The sequence below is a fragment of the Ceratotherium simum genome, chromosome 6 (assembly GCF_057802395.1).
Source record: "Ceratotherium simum simum isolate JZ-2026a chromosome 6, ASM5780239v1, whole genome shotgun sequence".
Taxonomy (NCBI): Eukaryota; Metazoa; Chordata; class Mammalia; order Perissodactyla; family Rhinocerotidae; genus Ceratotherium; species Ceratotherium simum.
In genome coordinates this window covers 31,125,424-31,138,571 of record NC_141905.1, presented here as the reverse complement: position 1 = coordinate 31,138,571, position 13,148 = coordinate 31,125,424, and the positions used below count along the sequence as shown (strand labels likewise).

Here is a 13,148-nt window from a genome sequence, read left to right as displayed (position 1 = left end):
GGTATGTAGACGCTGTAGTGGTTACTGTTATCTTTTTTTAAAGCAATGAATTTGTAGTACCTTTTAGTCATTATTTTCTCCATCAATTATTATCACAACAGAGGATGTTTTCTAAATATTTTGATATAAACAAGCGGGGGGGGTTCTCATTCTTTAGCAGGAAGGACTAAAAAACAGTTTATTTCTCCTAGACACCATGGCTACAGTTCAGGAGGTTGCCACTAGGCGAACAGTGATCCTTAGGATTTTCAGGGCAACCAATATGAGAAATTTAGCCAACTACTCCATTGCTAGAAACTCCTTTACTGTTGATTATGCATTATGCATTCTAATTGCAACTCCTGTGCACTGTTGGTAGGAATGCAAAATGGTATATAAGTGCTGTGGAAAACAGTATGGTGGTTCCTCAAAAAATTAAAAACAGAATTACCACATGATCCAGCAATTCCACTTCTGGGTAAATATACCCCTAAAAACTGAAAGCAGGGTCTTGAAGAGATATTTGTACACCCATATTCACATCAGTATTATTCACAATAGCTAAAATGTAGAAGCAACCCAAGTGTCCATTGAAGGATGAATGAATACATAAAATGTGGTATATACATACAACAGAATATTATTCAGCCTTAAAAAGGAAGGAAATTTTGACATATGCTACAACATGGATGAACTCTGAGGACATTATGCTAAGTGAAATAAGCCAGTCACAAAAAGACAAATACTGTATGATTCCACCTACATGAGGTACCTAGAGAAGTTAAATTCATAGAAACAGAAAGCAGAAGGGTGGTTACCAAGGGACAGGGGAGGAGGAAATGAGGAGTTACTATTGACTGTGTATAGAGCTTCAGGTTTGCAAGATGAAGAGTTCTGGAGAAGGGTAGTGATGGTTGCACAATAATATGAATGTACTTAATACCACCAAACTGTACAATTAAAAATAGTTAACATGGCAAATTTTATGTTATATGTATTTTACAATTAAAAAATTGGAAAAACTTTTGCATTCTAATATTTCCAATGTTTATGCATTTAAAATACTGAGACAAGATTTTAGGAAACTTAGTATCACCCAGTTACAAATTCATGCCTTCTTTCTTTAATCCCAACTGGTTTCAACTATTACTTAGCTCAATCCTGGATTTATTGTCTTATTATCTCCATCGTTAGGACTTCTCAGAACTCTGTTCTCCACTCCTACTATGCTTTCTAAGTTCTAAGTCCCTGTTCTGGCATCAAGCTCTCAGCTCCCTGTTTACAGTTTCAGAGAAAGGAAAGATGATGTCAGTATCCCTAGTAGGATGATTCTGACAAGCCTGGAGGAGGCAGGGGAAAGCCCAACTATAGCTTTAGTTCTCACTTTCCAAAGTCAGAAAGATAAAATAACATAACAATCAGTCTTACTTCCCAGATTTATAATCAGTTCATCAATAAGACAAGAATGTTAATGTTAAAGATGTCCAGATTCTGAGATTGGAAACTTAAGTCTAAATTATATCACTCCATTAATCAAAAAGATTTAAAATAAAATTGTTTTAGGTATAGAAGAAATGTCAACTATATCTTGATTAGGCTTTTAACTTCATTGATCCAACAGGAATATTAAAGTAGTACAGTGATCATAAGTCTTATCTCCAAACTGGTTAGTTTTCTTGTGGATCAAGTCAGTAGTCTGACAGGGTGTTTATTAACGAATAGGCTCTGGCTATGTGGTGGGCTATTATTACTAATGTAGCTTAGTAGGTGTAGAGGGAACATGCTCTTAATTTAATTACTTCCGATCTCTGAATCTTAGTAGTAAACTTAAATGCATCTTTAATGGGAGCTTTATGAACACCTCATGACATGATCTGTTTCCAACACTGGATCTAAAGCCTAGGGAACATGACATGCTCTACTGCAAAATTACATAAGTGGCTTAAATTAGCATTTTCAAGTTGATTAGTCATGTGTTTCTCTAGATAACTTCAGAAATTAAGTGAATACCAGACTTAGGGAAAAATTCAAATCATCCTCTGAGTCCATCATCCTTTATTTTTCTGCTTTGCAATAAAATTTGGAGAAAAATAGTGGTGGTAGAGAGGATTTTCTTCTAAATTCATCTAGCAATTAGACATAAAGCAAGAAGCTAATAAACAAGGGTAGCTTGTCTTTTTTTTGTTTGTTTTTTTAACTTCTAGAGAAGTTTTAGAGTATAAAATCTCTATTAGAAGAGCTCACATCGGGCCGGCCCCGTGGCTTAGCGGTTAAGTGCGTGCGCTCTGCTGCTGGCGGCCCGGGTTCGGATCCCGGGCGCGCACCGACACACCGCTTCTCTGGCCATGCTGAGGCCGCATCCCACATACAGCAACTAGAAGAATGTGCAGCTATGACATACAACTATCTACTGGGGCTTTGGGGGGAAAAAATAAATAAATAAAATCTTTAAAAAAAAAAAAGAAGAGCTCACATAATAAGGAAAGGCTTCACCCTCATAAAGGTGCTTTTGAAAAGGTATAGCATATTTCATCATTTCCAAGAATATTATGCTTCATTAAGTGTTCACCTAGTGACAATGGCTCTTAAACCCTTAGTTTTAAGTTTTGGCTTCAAAATCAGTTTTGTGATTACAAAATATACTAAGTTGTTAAAAGTAAATGGGTTCCTCCTTGTGCAATGTTGGTGGGAATGTAAATTGGTGCAGCCACTATGGAAAACAGTATGGAGATTTCTCAAAACACTAAAAATAGAACTACCATATGATTCAGCAATCCCACTTCTGGGTATATATCCAAAAGAAATTAAATCAGAACCTCAAAGAGATATCTGCATGACCATGTTCATCGCAGCATTAGTCACAATAGCCAAGATATGGAAACAACCTAAGTGTCCATCAACAGATGAATGGATAAGGAAGATGTGATACACACACACACTGGAATATTTTTCAGCCTTAGAAAAGAAGGAAATCCTGCCATTTGTGACAACATGGATAAACGTGGAGGCTATTATGCTGAGTGAAATAAATCAGACAGAGAAAGACAAATACTATATGATCTCATTTATACGTGAAATCTAAAAAAGTCCAATTCATAGAAACAGACTGTAGAATGGTGGTTGCCAGGGAGTAGGGGAAACGGGGAGATGTTGGTTAAAGGGTACAAACTTTCAGTTATAAGATGATTAAGTTCTGGAGATCTAATGCACAGCATAGTTCTATGAAATTTGCTGAGAGAGTAATCTTAAGCGGTCTCACCACACATACACACACACGGTATATATGTGAGGTGATGGAGAGGTTAATTAGCTTGATTGGGGGGATCACTGCACAATGTATACATACATCAAAACACCACATTGTACATCTTAAATAAATACAATGATTATTTGTTAATCATACCTCAATAAAGCTGAAATAAATTTAAAAAAAATTTTTTGTGTGTGAGGAAGACCAGCCCTGTGCTAACATCTGCCAACTCTCCTCTTTTTTTTTTTGCTGAGGAAGACTGGCCCTGGGCTAACATCTGTGCCCATCTTCCTCCACTTTATATGGGACGTGGCCACTGCATGGCTCGCCAAGCGGTGTGTCACTGCACGCCCGGGATCCAAACCTGCGAACCCCGGGCCGCCGCAGCGGAGCGCGCGCACTTAACTGCTTGCGCCACCCGGCTGGCCCCAAAAAAATTTTTTTAAAAAGAAAAAGTAAATGGGTTCCTGAATTATTTCACCAACAAAAGTCTATTTGAGAAGCTGACAGAAAGAAATATGCGGACCAAAGTTCACACTGTGTGCCCTTTATTCATTTAGAATTGTAACTTTGCAAAAGAAAACCTGATCTATACCAAAACAAATTTGCTCAATGAATAGTGTTACGATTCTGGGGGGAGACAGTTAACCTATTACATTTTTCAAACCAACACCTTTCAGTGATACTCATTTGTTTTCCAATCACACAGATTTTCTACTCATAGCAGTTCCAACAAAGTCTTGTATTTGGTAATACATACTGCCATATGTACCTATAGAAAGTAATAAAACTTAATTGACATGTCTTAACTAAGAAAAAGCTCCTATTGTTTCCCCTCAGAGGAGCTCTAAGATGACTAAATTTTGAAAACAGATATTCTAACCACAATCTGTTTACTTTCTTCTCTTTATAAAAATCAAGCAAAAGAGTGCATTTCCAGCTGTCAAACTCTTCTATTATTTCCAACGACTAGGAATTTTGACCATAGACCCTTTCTGCAAAAGAGGCACATTTACACCAAACTGCAATTTCAGCGAGTTCACGGAACATCAGAAACCCATCGATGGGCATTCCAGGGCCATGGGGCCACCAAGAACCCCTGGACTGGAAGACTTTATAGCCTTCCCAAAGGAAGAAAGTTCTTATTCACTTCCTTTGAATTCTAAGCTAAAAAAAAAATACTTCTTTTTTTCATCATTATCAAAGAGATATTTACTATAGAAAATTTGGAAAATACAAAAAAGCACAAAGTACCATCCACCCCACATACATAACCATAATCACTCAAAGCAGTGTAGCTCAGTGGTTAAGACCACAAGTTCTGAGCCAGAATGCCTGGGTTTAAATCCTGCCACCATCGCTTATGAGTTCCAGTTGGTGATCCTGGACAATGGGGTTAATAAAAGAATCTAGCTTAGAGAATGGCATGATGGCTAAATGAGATAATCCACATAAGGGTTTGGCCTAGTGCCTAAGGAAGTATTCAATAAATATTAACAATATTTTTTGACTTTTTTTTATTAGCATGATCTCTAATGAAACTTCATCAATAAGCTTCAGCAATAATACATACAGAACCGTGGGACATCAGTGTAGAATATAATTTAAACACCCACTAAGACTAACAGTGCTCAGAGGTAAAGTAACTTGCTCAATATGCCAAAACCAGTAAGTGGTGAAACCAGGACTAAAATCAAGATTTCTCCCTCCTAATTCAGTGATCTTTACTCTATAAAACAGAGCCCCAAAAGGCTTCAGAAATAACCAGTCATTGTGGTCAACGTCATCATCCTATTTTTATCTTCTTGGTTATTTTGTATTGAGACTTTACGATAAGCCAGGCATCATGGCTGCACATCATACACATCTTGAATCATCGCAACTTTACCTTTTTGACAAAACTGATAAACCACAGAAATTATGGTTAGAATATCTGCTTTCAAATTTAGTCACCTTAAAGCTCATCTGAGGGCCGGCCCTGTGGCTTGGTGGTTAAGTGCGCGCGCTGCGATGCTGGCGGCCCGGGTTCGGATCCCGGGTGCGCATCGAGGCACCACTTCTCCGTTCATCCTGAGGCCGAGTCCCACATACAGCAACTAGAAGGATGTGCAGCTACTACACACAACTATCCACTGGGGCTTTGGGGGGAAAAAATAAAATAAATAAAATCTTTAAAAAAAAAAAAAAAAAAAAAAAAAAAAAAAAGCTCATCTGAGAGGAACAAACAGGAGCTTATTCTTAGCCATGACATGTCAATTATGTTCGCTTTCAGTTTTCATCTATGTTCCCAGTTCTAACTTTGGTTTAGAAAATGCAAAACCAAAAGATAAAACAAAAACCTCCAGAAAACCCAACCATTCTATATATATATAAAGTTGGGGAAGACCAACAGTGTTTAAATTATTAATTTAGTAACATTTCAAAAACTTCCATTTATGGAACTGCCTGTAAAAAGACAGAAAATTCAAAACGAAGCAACCCTGTAAGGAAGTGAGCTATCTAAAAAGCACCCACTTGAGCAGTGCATCTTCTCTAAAAGTTTCAGGTACAGTGAGATAGTCTCTTTAAACAGTTAAGAATGACACACAACTGCAGAAAACATTCTGTTAAACTCCTGAAGCATCAACCTATTTGATTAGAAGCTTGACTTTTTTTTTTTTTTTTTTTTAAAGAGGAAACATAGCTCCATATTTATGTCCTCCCAACGGTCACCTGAAAAAACAAAAGGCCTACATTGTTAGAACTAGTATTTAACATCAGAGTTTAAGCTATAGAATAGAAAAATACCAAACTTCTAAAATTAAAATACCAAGTCATGATATTTGAGCACTTTAAGATTTAGAAAAAGCTTGAATCTACCCACTGTTCCACACTGTTTATGCTGTGTTCTGGATTTTTAAAATTTGTTCTCTCTGAAGTTTTACATTGGAAGACACTCTGAGCTACAGGTGTTTTTATATTTGATCCCAAAATAGACCCAGAGCAAAAGACAACCCTACAATTAAAAAAGAAAAAAAAAAAAAATCCAGGGCCGGCCCAGTGGTGCAAGCACTTAAATGCTTGCCCTACGCTGCAGCGGCCCGGGGTTTGCAGGTTTGGATCCCGGCGCGCCCCAACGCACCGCTTGTCAAGCCATGCTGTGGCGGCGTCCCATATAAAGTAGAGGAAGATGGGCACGGATGTTAGCTCAGGGCCAATCTTCCTCACCAAAAAAAAAAAAAAAAAAAAGAGGAGGATTGGCACCGGATGTTAGCTCGGGGCGGATCTTCCTCACAAAAACAAACAAAAAAATCCAGTGAGTCTCTGCCTTTGCCTTCTTCCACCTAATGGATTTGGAAATAATCCAAGCAGGGTATCTGAGTCACAAGGATTTCCAGAATCGGCTGGATTGATTACCTAATAGCATATATACCAAATCGAATGCTGTCCACATTGAAAGATCCTAATGTGGAGTAGAATATAAGCCTTTGGGCATTTTTCCTTAGTAGAGCTGAGTTGTTTTAAAGGTACATTCCCTCACTATCACCCCTCAAATGACCGATCATATTAGGGATAAAGTCTATGGCCACACACAAAATTATTTATGTAAACTTAATCACATTGGAATTTTTAAAAATCACCCTCTTTTCTAACTAATGGAATTAATCAGATCTTTTATTTAGGCTGTAACCCAAAATAATTTCTGTGTAACACACCTTCATTTGTGTTTTGTATAAACTAAACTTCCTTAAAAACAAAAGAACTCGTTCCTGCCTCTCAGGCAGGAATCTTTAGTGCTGAAGTTCACTGAGGTCTGGACTGCTGGTGAAATCCAGAGTTGCTGCAAGAGTTTGTGCTTTTGAGCCAGCCCAGGGTCTTCATTTGAGTAACCCCAGACTACAGACACAACCAGTTCCGCACACAACTTTTAGAGTAATCTAAGTGAACACGTTTTACACAACACCAAAAGGTAGTTTCAGTTTCCTGTTTGGGGGTAACTTGAAGCAGCAATAAGATTAGACACCACAACTGCTATGATCATTCCGGTCCCTGGCTAGAAATATTGTCACTTATAGCTTATAGCTATGGTCTGAATGTTTGTGTCCCCCCAAATTCATATGTTGAAATCCTAACCCTCAAAGGTGATAGTATAGCAGGTGGGACCTTTGCCAAGTGCTTAAAACACGAGGAGGAACTCTCATGAATGGGATTAGTTCCTTATAAAAGGCTCCAGGGAGATCCCTAGCCCCTTCCACCATATAAGGACACAGCTAGAAGTCTGCGACCAGAAGAGGGCCCTCACCCAACCATGCTGGCACCCTGATCTCAGACTTCCAGCCTCCAGAACTGTGAGCTATAAATTTCTGCTGTATATAAGCTACCAGTCTATGGTATTCTGTTACAGCAGCCCAAACAGACAAAGACACCATGAACGCACAAAAAAAAAGCTATATGTGCTTCCTTAGCACATCTGTATGCCAAGGTACCACCACCAAACTTAGGGTCATCATTTCATACCTCTTCATTACTCAAAATGGTCAGAAGTGACTGTTAAGTACTTTGACATACATACCTATTATACAACAAGCAGATAACTCAAGCCAACCAAACGATGCCAATTCAAGAGGAAAGAAGGATCCTACAGTTCATATCAACTCCCCGGAAATCAGATGTAACAAATTAGAGTTTCTGAAGAAATACAATGTTGAGACTCCCACAGGAGAACACACTAATTAGAGGTCCCTGCTGTAATTGTGGCACATAATTGGCCTCAGGCTGTTTGCACCACTGCCTACAGCTGGAGCCCAGCTCAGGCCGGCTTACGAAGGCTTGATTTCCTGCCAATGGCTAAGTGTCATTACAGAAATGCAGCCAACTTCCCGGTAGAAGTATAATGAATTTGTCTATTTCTGATAGTCAAGCACAAAAAAACAATAAGACTCAGCACATGCAAGGATAAGACATCTATACTATTATTCCAGACGTGCACTGGGACATGAGGTTCACATGTATTATGGACCAACATCTAGCTAAGGAAGATCAAAAACCTATGCAGCTTTTACGACTCAAAAAGATTTGTACTCACTGTGAATCAAGCTTCCTGGTTGAACAAAAAAATTTTTTAAAGGTATAAAAAAGAATCAGACATTTGTCCTTGTATCAGTTCCTAAATACAGCACAAACTTCTCTTGGGAAAGAGGATAAAACAAGCTATGCTTTTTTAAAAAAATAACTATTTAAAAGTTGTACAAATACATGCTCTTTGTAAAAAGATTAGAAAATATGAAAAAGGCAAAAATGAAAATAAAAACAAAAAAGTCACTAGCAATCTACCTCCCAAGAATCAAAGATTTTGGAATGTAGACTTGTAGACTTTTTTCCTAGGAAAGTAAATATTCTTACCAATTTGGGGTAAACCTACCAATTTGTGCTCAAGTTAGATTTCCTCAGCTCACTAGCGTCTATAGGAAGAGACATCTCTTGAAAAGTTTGTGGACTTACCTTTATTAACACTATTTGCAGATCTTTACCAGTCCACTGAAAGTACTGAATTTTCCTGTATTCACTAAATAATCTAGTTTATTTTTACCATTTAATAAATATCCCAAAGCCCAAATTTTGTGCTGGCTACCTGGTGTCTTGACATGAGTACAGCCATGTTTGGCCGCTCCATTGACCTACAGCCACCAGCACAAAAAGAAATATAAAAGCTGCTTTCTGCGTGGTGGGAACTGGCCCTTCTCCCACGGAGAGAGTCGCAAGTTGTAACATTTCAAGGCTTTGGGAGCGTCGTACCACGGGATGGACTGGCCATCTGTGCCAGGCTAAGACGATAACCAAAGAGAACAATGCACGTACACAACTACTGGGCTGGGACGTTAGCCAAGGGGCTCAGTGCACGTACGCCACTGATAACCATTGGTGCATGGGAACACTGGATGCTTGCTCTGTAAACTCTGTAACTGCTTATATAAACTGCTGGAGACTGAGACCTGGTGAGAGTTCCACCTGTGGAAGGGACGCCTTGCCCAGGACGTGTGATCCTTGCCCAGCCGTGTCGATTGACAGGACTCTCCCGGCAGTGGGGCGTGGATGTTGTGAGTAATTGATTTACTGTGAAGTAATTGATCTGATGTGTTCTCTTTTCGGTTGATTTGTGTCATTTCCCTTCAGTCGATCTGGTGTTTCTCTTTCCGATCGATCTGATGTTTTTCCCTCTTATTATATGACCTATTCGGATCTGCTGCTATCTCAGCCGATGTGGATGTTTTCCCTTTCCAGTCGAGCTGGTGTCTTTTCCCTCTTATTATTTGACCTATCCGGATCTGTTTGCGGACTATCGCCTTTACTATCCTCTATATAATAAAATATACCCTCAGTCCATTTGTTTGGAGTGGAAAGTTTCTTTTACGTCTCCGATTGAATCCCCAAACCTCTCATAACACCTGGTTAATTTTAAAACCACTTATGAAGTACTAAGATTTTAGTTTCACATACAAATACAGAAATGACCAATCTGATTTTTTTTTTAACCAAGGAAGTTTTAAAAACATTTACTTCCGTTTCTCTACTCCTCCAATTTATAGTTGCTTCTTTAACCAAATAATCTGGATTTAGGACTGACTTATTTAGTCATGGTGCATGCCCCTTTAACTCACAGCATAATGAGGCATGTTAAGCACTTGTTAAGACATATTAAGAAAATCCCTGTGTGGAACTAACTGATCTGAGTAAAGAGACTATGTTTAAAAGATAAGGACATCTTACCTTATCAGCATAAATTGGAACATCATGAAATGGAGATATATATTGTCCTTTTTCATTTTCTGCAAAATGAATTAGAAAAAGTTATTACTTTTTTTGGTTAATTACATTTCCAGATGTGTGAAGTACACATTTTTTTAAGAGATTTTATTTTTTTAGACCAGTTTGAGGTTTACAAGAAAATTGAGAAGCTACAGAGATTTCCCATATACTCCCTGCTCCCACACATGCACAGCCTCCCTCCTTATATTCTTCACCTTCCTCACCTCTCGGAGATTGGGTTAGGTTTTCATCCAATGCATTCCGCAGGCGTCTAACAAGTACTGACATCTATAATGAGGGTAGGGACTGCCTTAGATACCTTTATATTCCCAGAGCCCACCAACACCTGGTATACAAAAGGTGATCAAATTGTGTTGGGTTGATGTTACATCAGTTAACAGTTTACGGAACTAATGAAATACTTGGGCTCCAGGAGGAGACCAATTTGCTGAATTAGAAACCATGTTGCTTTAAGTGATTTTCCAGGAAGACAGAGCCATCTTAGATTATGGTTTTTCTTAAGGATAAACAAGGTGCAACAACACTTTCACAGGTAACTTCTGTATTCTAGAGACCTAACTACCATATCCAAAAAGTAATTTTAAAACTTCTTTACTATTCTTTAAGAAACCTAAGGGTCAGTCCACATTGCATCCCTTCAGGTTTAAAAACCAAAGTGGAATAGGAAAAATTTAACAGTGACCGCCCCCAATCCCATAATGGTCCCTTCAGAGTCAACTGTGACTTTGCGGTCCACCCACTATCAGTTTTAAAAAGACTGGCAGGGCCAGCCCCCTGGCTTAGCAGTTAAGTGCGCACGCTCCGCTGCTGGCGGCCCGGGGTTCAGATCCTGGGCGCGCATCGACGCACCGCTTCTCTGGCCATGCTGAGGCCTCGTCCCACATACAGCAACTAGAAGGATGTGCAACTATGACACACAACTATCTACTGGGGCTTTGGGGAAAAATAAATAAATAAATAAAATTATAAAAAGCCTGGCAAACGTAACATCATAGAGGTAAAAAATCTTCTATTAAGGAAAGAGGCTAAGAAATCTATGATTTGAAAGAAAACAAACGAAACTTAAAATTATAAAATTATATAGCTGGTTTTAATTATCAGTATTTCTTAAGTTCTAGAGAGTTCCATCTGATAGATAATAATAATTACTTTAGCGCCAAAGACAAGGAAGGAGTGGCTTTGGTCTTCTGTAATGGCTATCGAATGCTCGCTACCAATACATAACTAAAAACTGTGTTTGCTCTGCAAATACAGCCTGAGGGCAATTACCCAAATCACGCCCCACCTTCAATTCCCAGTCACCTAAATCCCTCCTATAGAGAAATTCTGGGGCCAACACTAACTCCAGAAAAAACAGTCCAGTGAATTATTCCTCAAAAGTTCCTGCACTGCTCTTGCTGCTTAATCCTGAAATAAAACGGGGAGTTCCACCCTTCTTGGATTCTACATGGAAGTCTGATCTTTAGCTGCATGTGTTAACTTTAGAGTTCCCTTTCCTCTTCCTCCTACATCAGGCTACTTTTTGCTAGGAGCTTTGCTCATTCTTCAGTATTCTCATTCGTGCCTCTACCCCCCCCCCCCCCCCCCCGCCTTCCTGCCGTTCACACACAGAACTTGAATTCCCATTTCTTTCCGAATAAATCTGTAACGAATTTAAAACAGAAACGCCTTTGGTGACACATTTTCGAACACCTCAGTTATCTCTAGTAATCTATTCCCAGTAGCTTGGGGGCTGGGAGTAGAGGATAAAGATAAACCCGAGGTAGCTTTCCTCCACTTACAAGGCAAAAGGCGGTGCGCCAAGGAAAGCCGAGCGCCCCCAGCCTGCAGCTTCCTCGGCTCCTGGTGCAGTTCTAGGTGCGGACTTGGAGGAGGCACCCCTTTGACGCCGATTCCCTGCACATGGGTGAAAACCTGGCCTTCTTACTCTGCTTCCCAGATTGACGTCACCTGTTCGACTGGAGGGGAACAGCTTTCTGTTTCATAAGGCGCATTCCTAGCATCAGTGTTACGGGAAAACACGCGGTGGGGAGGCAGGAGCGCTACCCGGATCCCCGAGGGATGGGTCCAGTCCTCCACTGACCGCTCCTGATCCAGCTCAGTTTCACTGTCTGCAGAACTAGGGGCTGGACTTGACCCTCCTCAGTGCCCACAATCTGAGATACAGTGAAGGAATTAAGGTTTTAGGGACTCACCCCCCGCTGGCCCCCACGTACCTCCAACTTAAGCAATCCTCTTACGGGGATTAGTTTACCTCCAGGCACCTTTCTGGGGTGACTCAGTGGTTTTCCTTTTCCCATTAGACACTGCCTGAGTTGGACACCTGTAAAACTAGCCTGACCCAGTTCGGGTCCAACAGAGCGTAGGAAAGAGGAACGCCGACCCACGCCGTCTCGCCCGCGAGCGGGACGTGAGAGACAAGAAGGCCGGGCCTGCCTAGGCCCCGGGGACCGGCTGGAGGAGCCCCGCCCGCGACCGGGACAAGGGGTCGAGCGCGGGCCGCAGCCACCCTGGCGGGACGCAGGGCGAGGCCAGGAATGAATGGGCGAGCGGGCGGGGAGGGGCCGCGGGCCGCCGATACTCACTGAGGAAGACTCGGTACTCCAGGGTGAAGGGCGCGGCGCGCTCCTCGCTGCTGAAGCCGCTCATGGTGCCCGAGACGAGGTGCCACAGAGCCACAAGCCCACACGCGGCGCGCAGCGACAAGGAGCGACCTCCACGCCTGCGCACTGTGGCGACTGGACCAGTGAGCGGGGCGGAGAGCGGCCTTTAACGCGGCTCGCGCTGGCGGGCCCACCCCGCGCGCAGGCGCACTCCGCCCGGCCCCCGCGTCCCCGCACCCGAGCCCCGCCCCCTCGGGCCCCGCCTTCGCGGACCGCCCCCCTGGCTCCCAGGCTGGGCCACGTGGCTGGTGGCGGCTGCGGCTCTGTTCTTCTGGCTGAGCCAGAGGGCTTTGGGCCTCTGACAGACGAGGGGAAAAGCGCAGGTTCTCGGCTTGGACCAGCTAGGAATTGACTGCCGACTTCTCCCCCACCACGCACACTGGAACTCACCTTTGACTCTCGCACACCCACCCTTCTCCGAAGAGTAATTCCTTATCTCAAAAGGTGTT

General features: G+C 41.5%; 1 protein-coding gene across 6 annotated transcripts in view; it reads right to left on the bottom strand.

The window, feature by feature from the left end:
* Positions 1-12,787, bottom strand: part of PPA1 (inorganic pyrophosphatase 1) — a 38,394-nt gene extending 25,607 nt beyond the window's left edge. Inside the window, exons 1-6 of one of the 6 annotated variants that reach the window (XM_087432076.1) lie at positions 12,622-12,765; positions 12,291-12,372; positions 12,083-12,192; positions 11,818-11,994; positions 10,240-10,303; positions 9,977-10,035 (exon numbers count right to left, since the gene is read on the bottom strand). In XM_087432076.1, the coding sequence (XP_087288202.1) occupies positions 9,977-10,035; positions 10,240-10,303 (123 nt within the window). In that variant the 5' untranslated portion in view covers positions 11,818-11,994; positions 12,083-12,192; positions 12,291-12,372; positions 12,622-12,765. Of the gene's footprint in view, positions 1-9,976; positions 10,036-10,239; positions 10,304-11,817; positions 11,995-12,082; positions 12,208-12,290; positions 12,373-12,621 lie in introns of those variants that run through there. The other 5 variants (XM_087432077.1, XM_087432078.1, XM_087432079.1 and 2 more) reach the window with 5 other exon arrangements.
* Between the last annotated feature and the right edge of the window lie 361 nt (positions 12,788-13,148).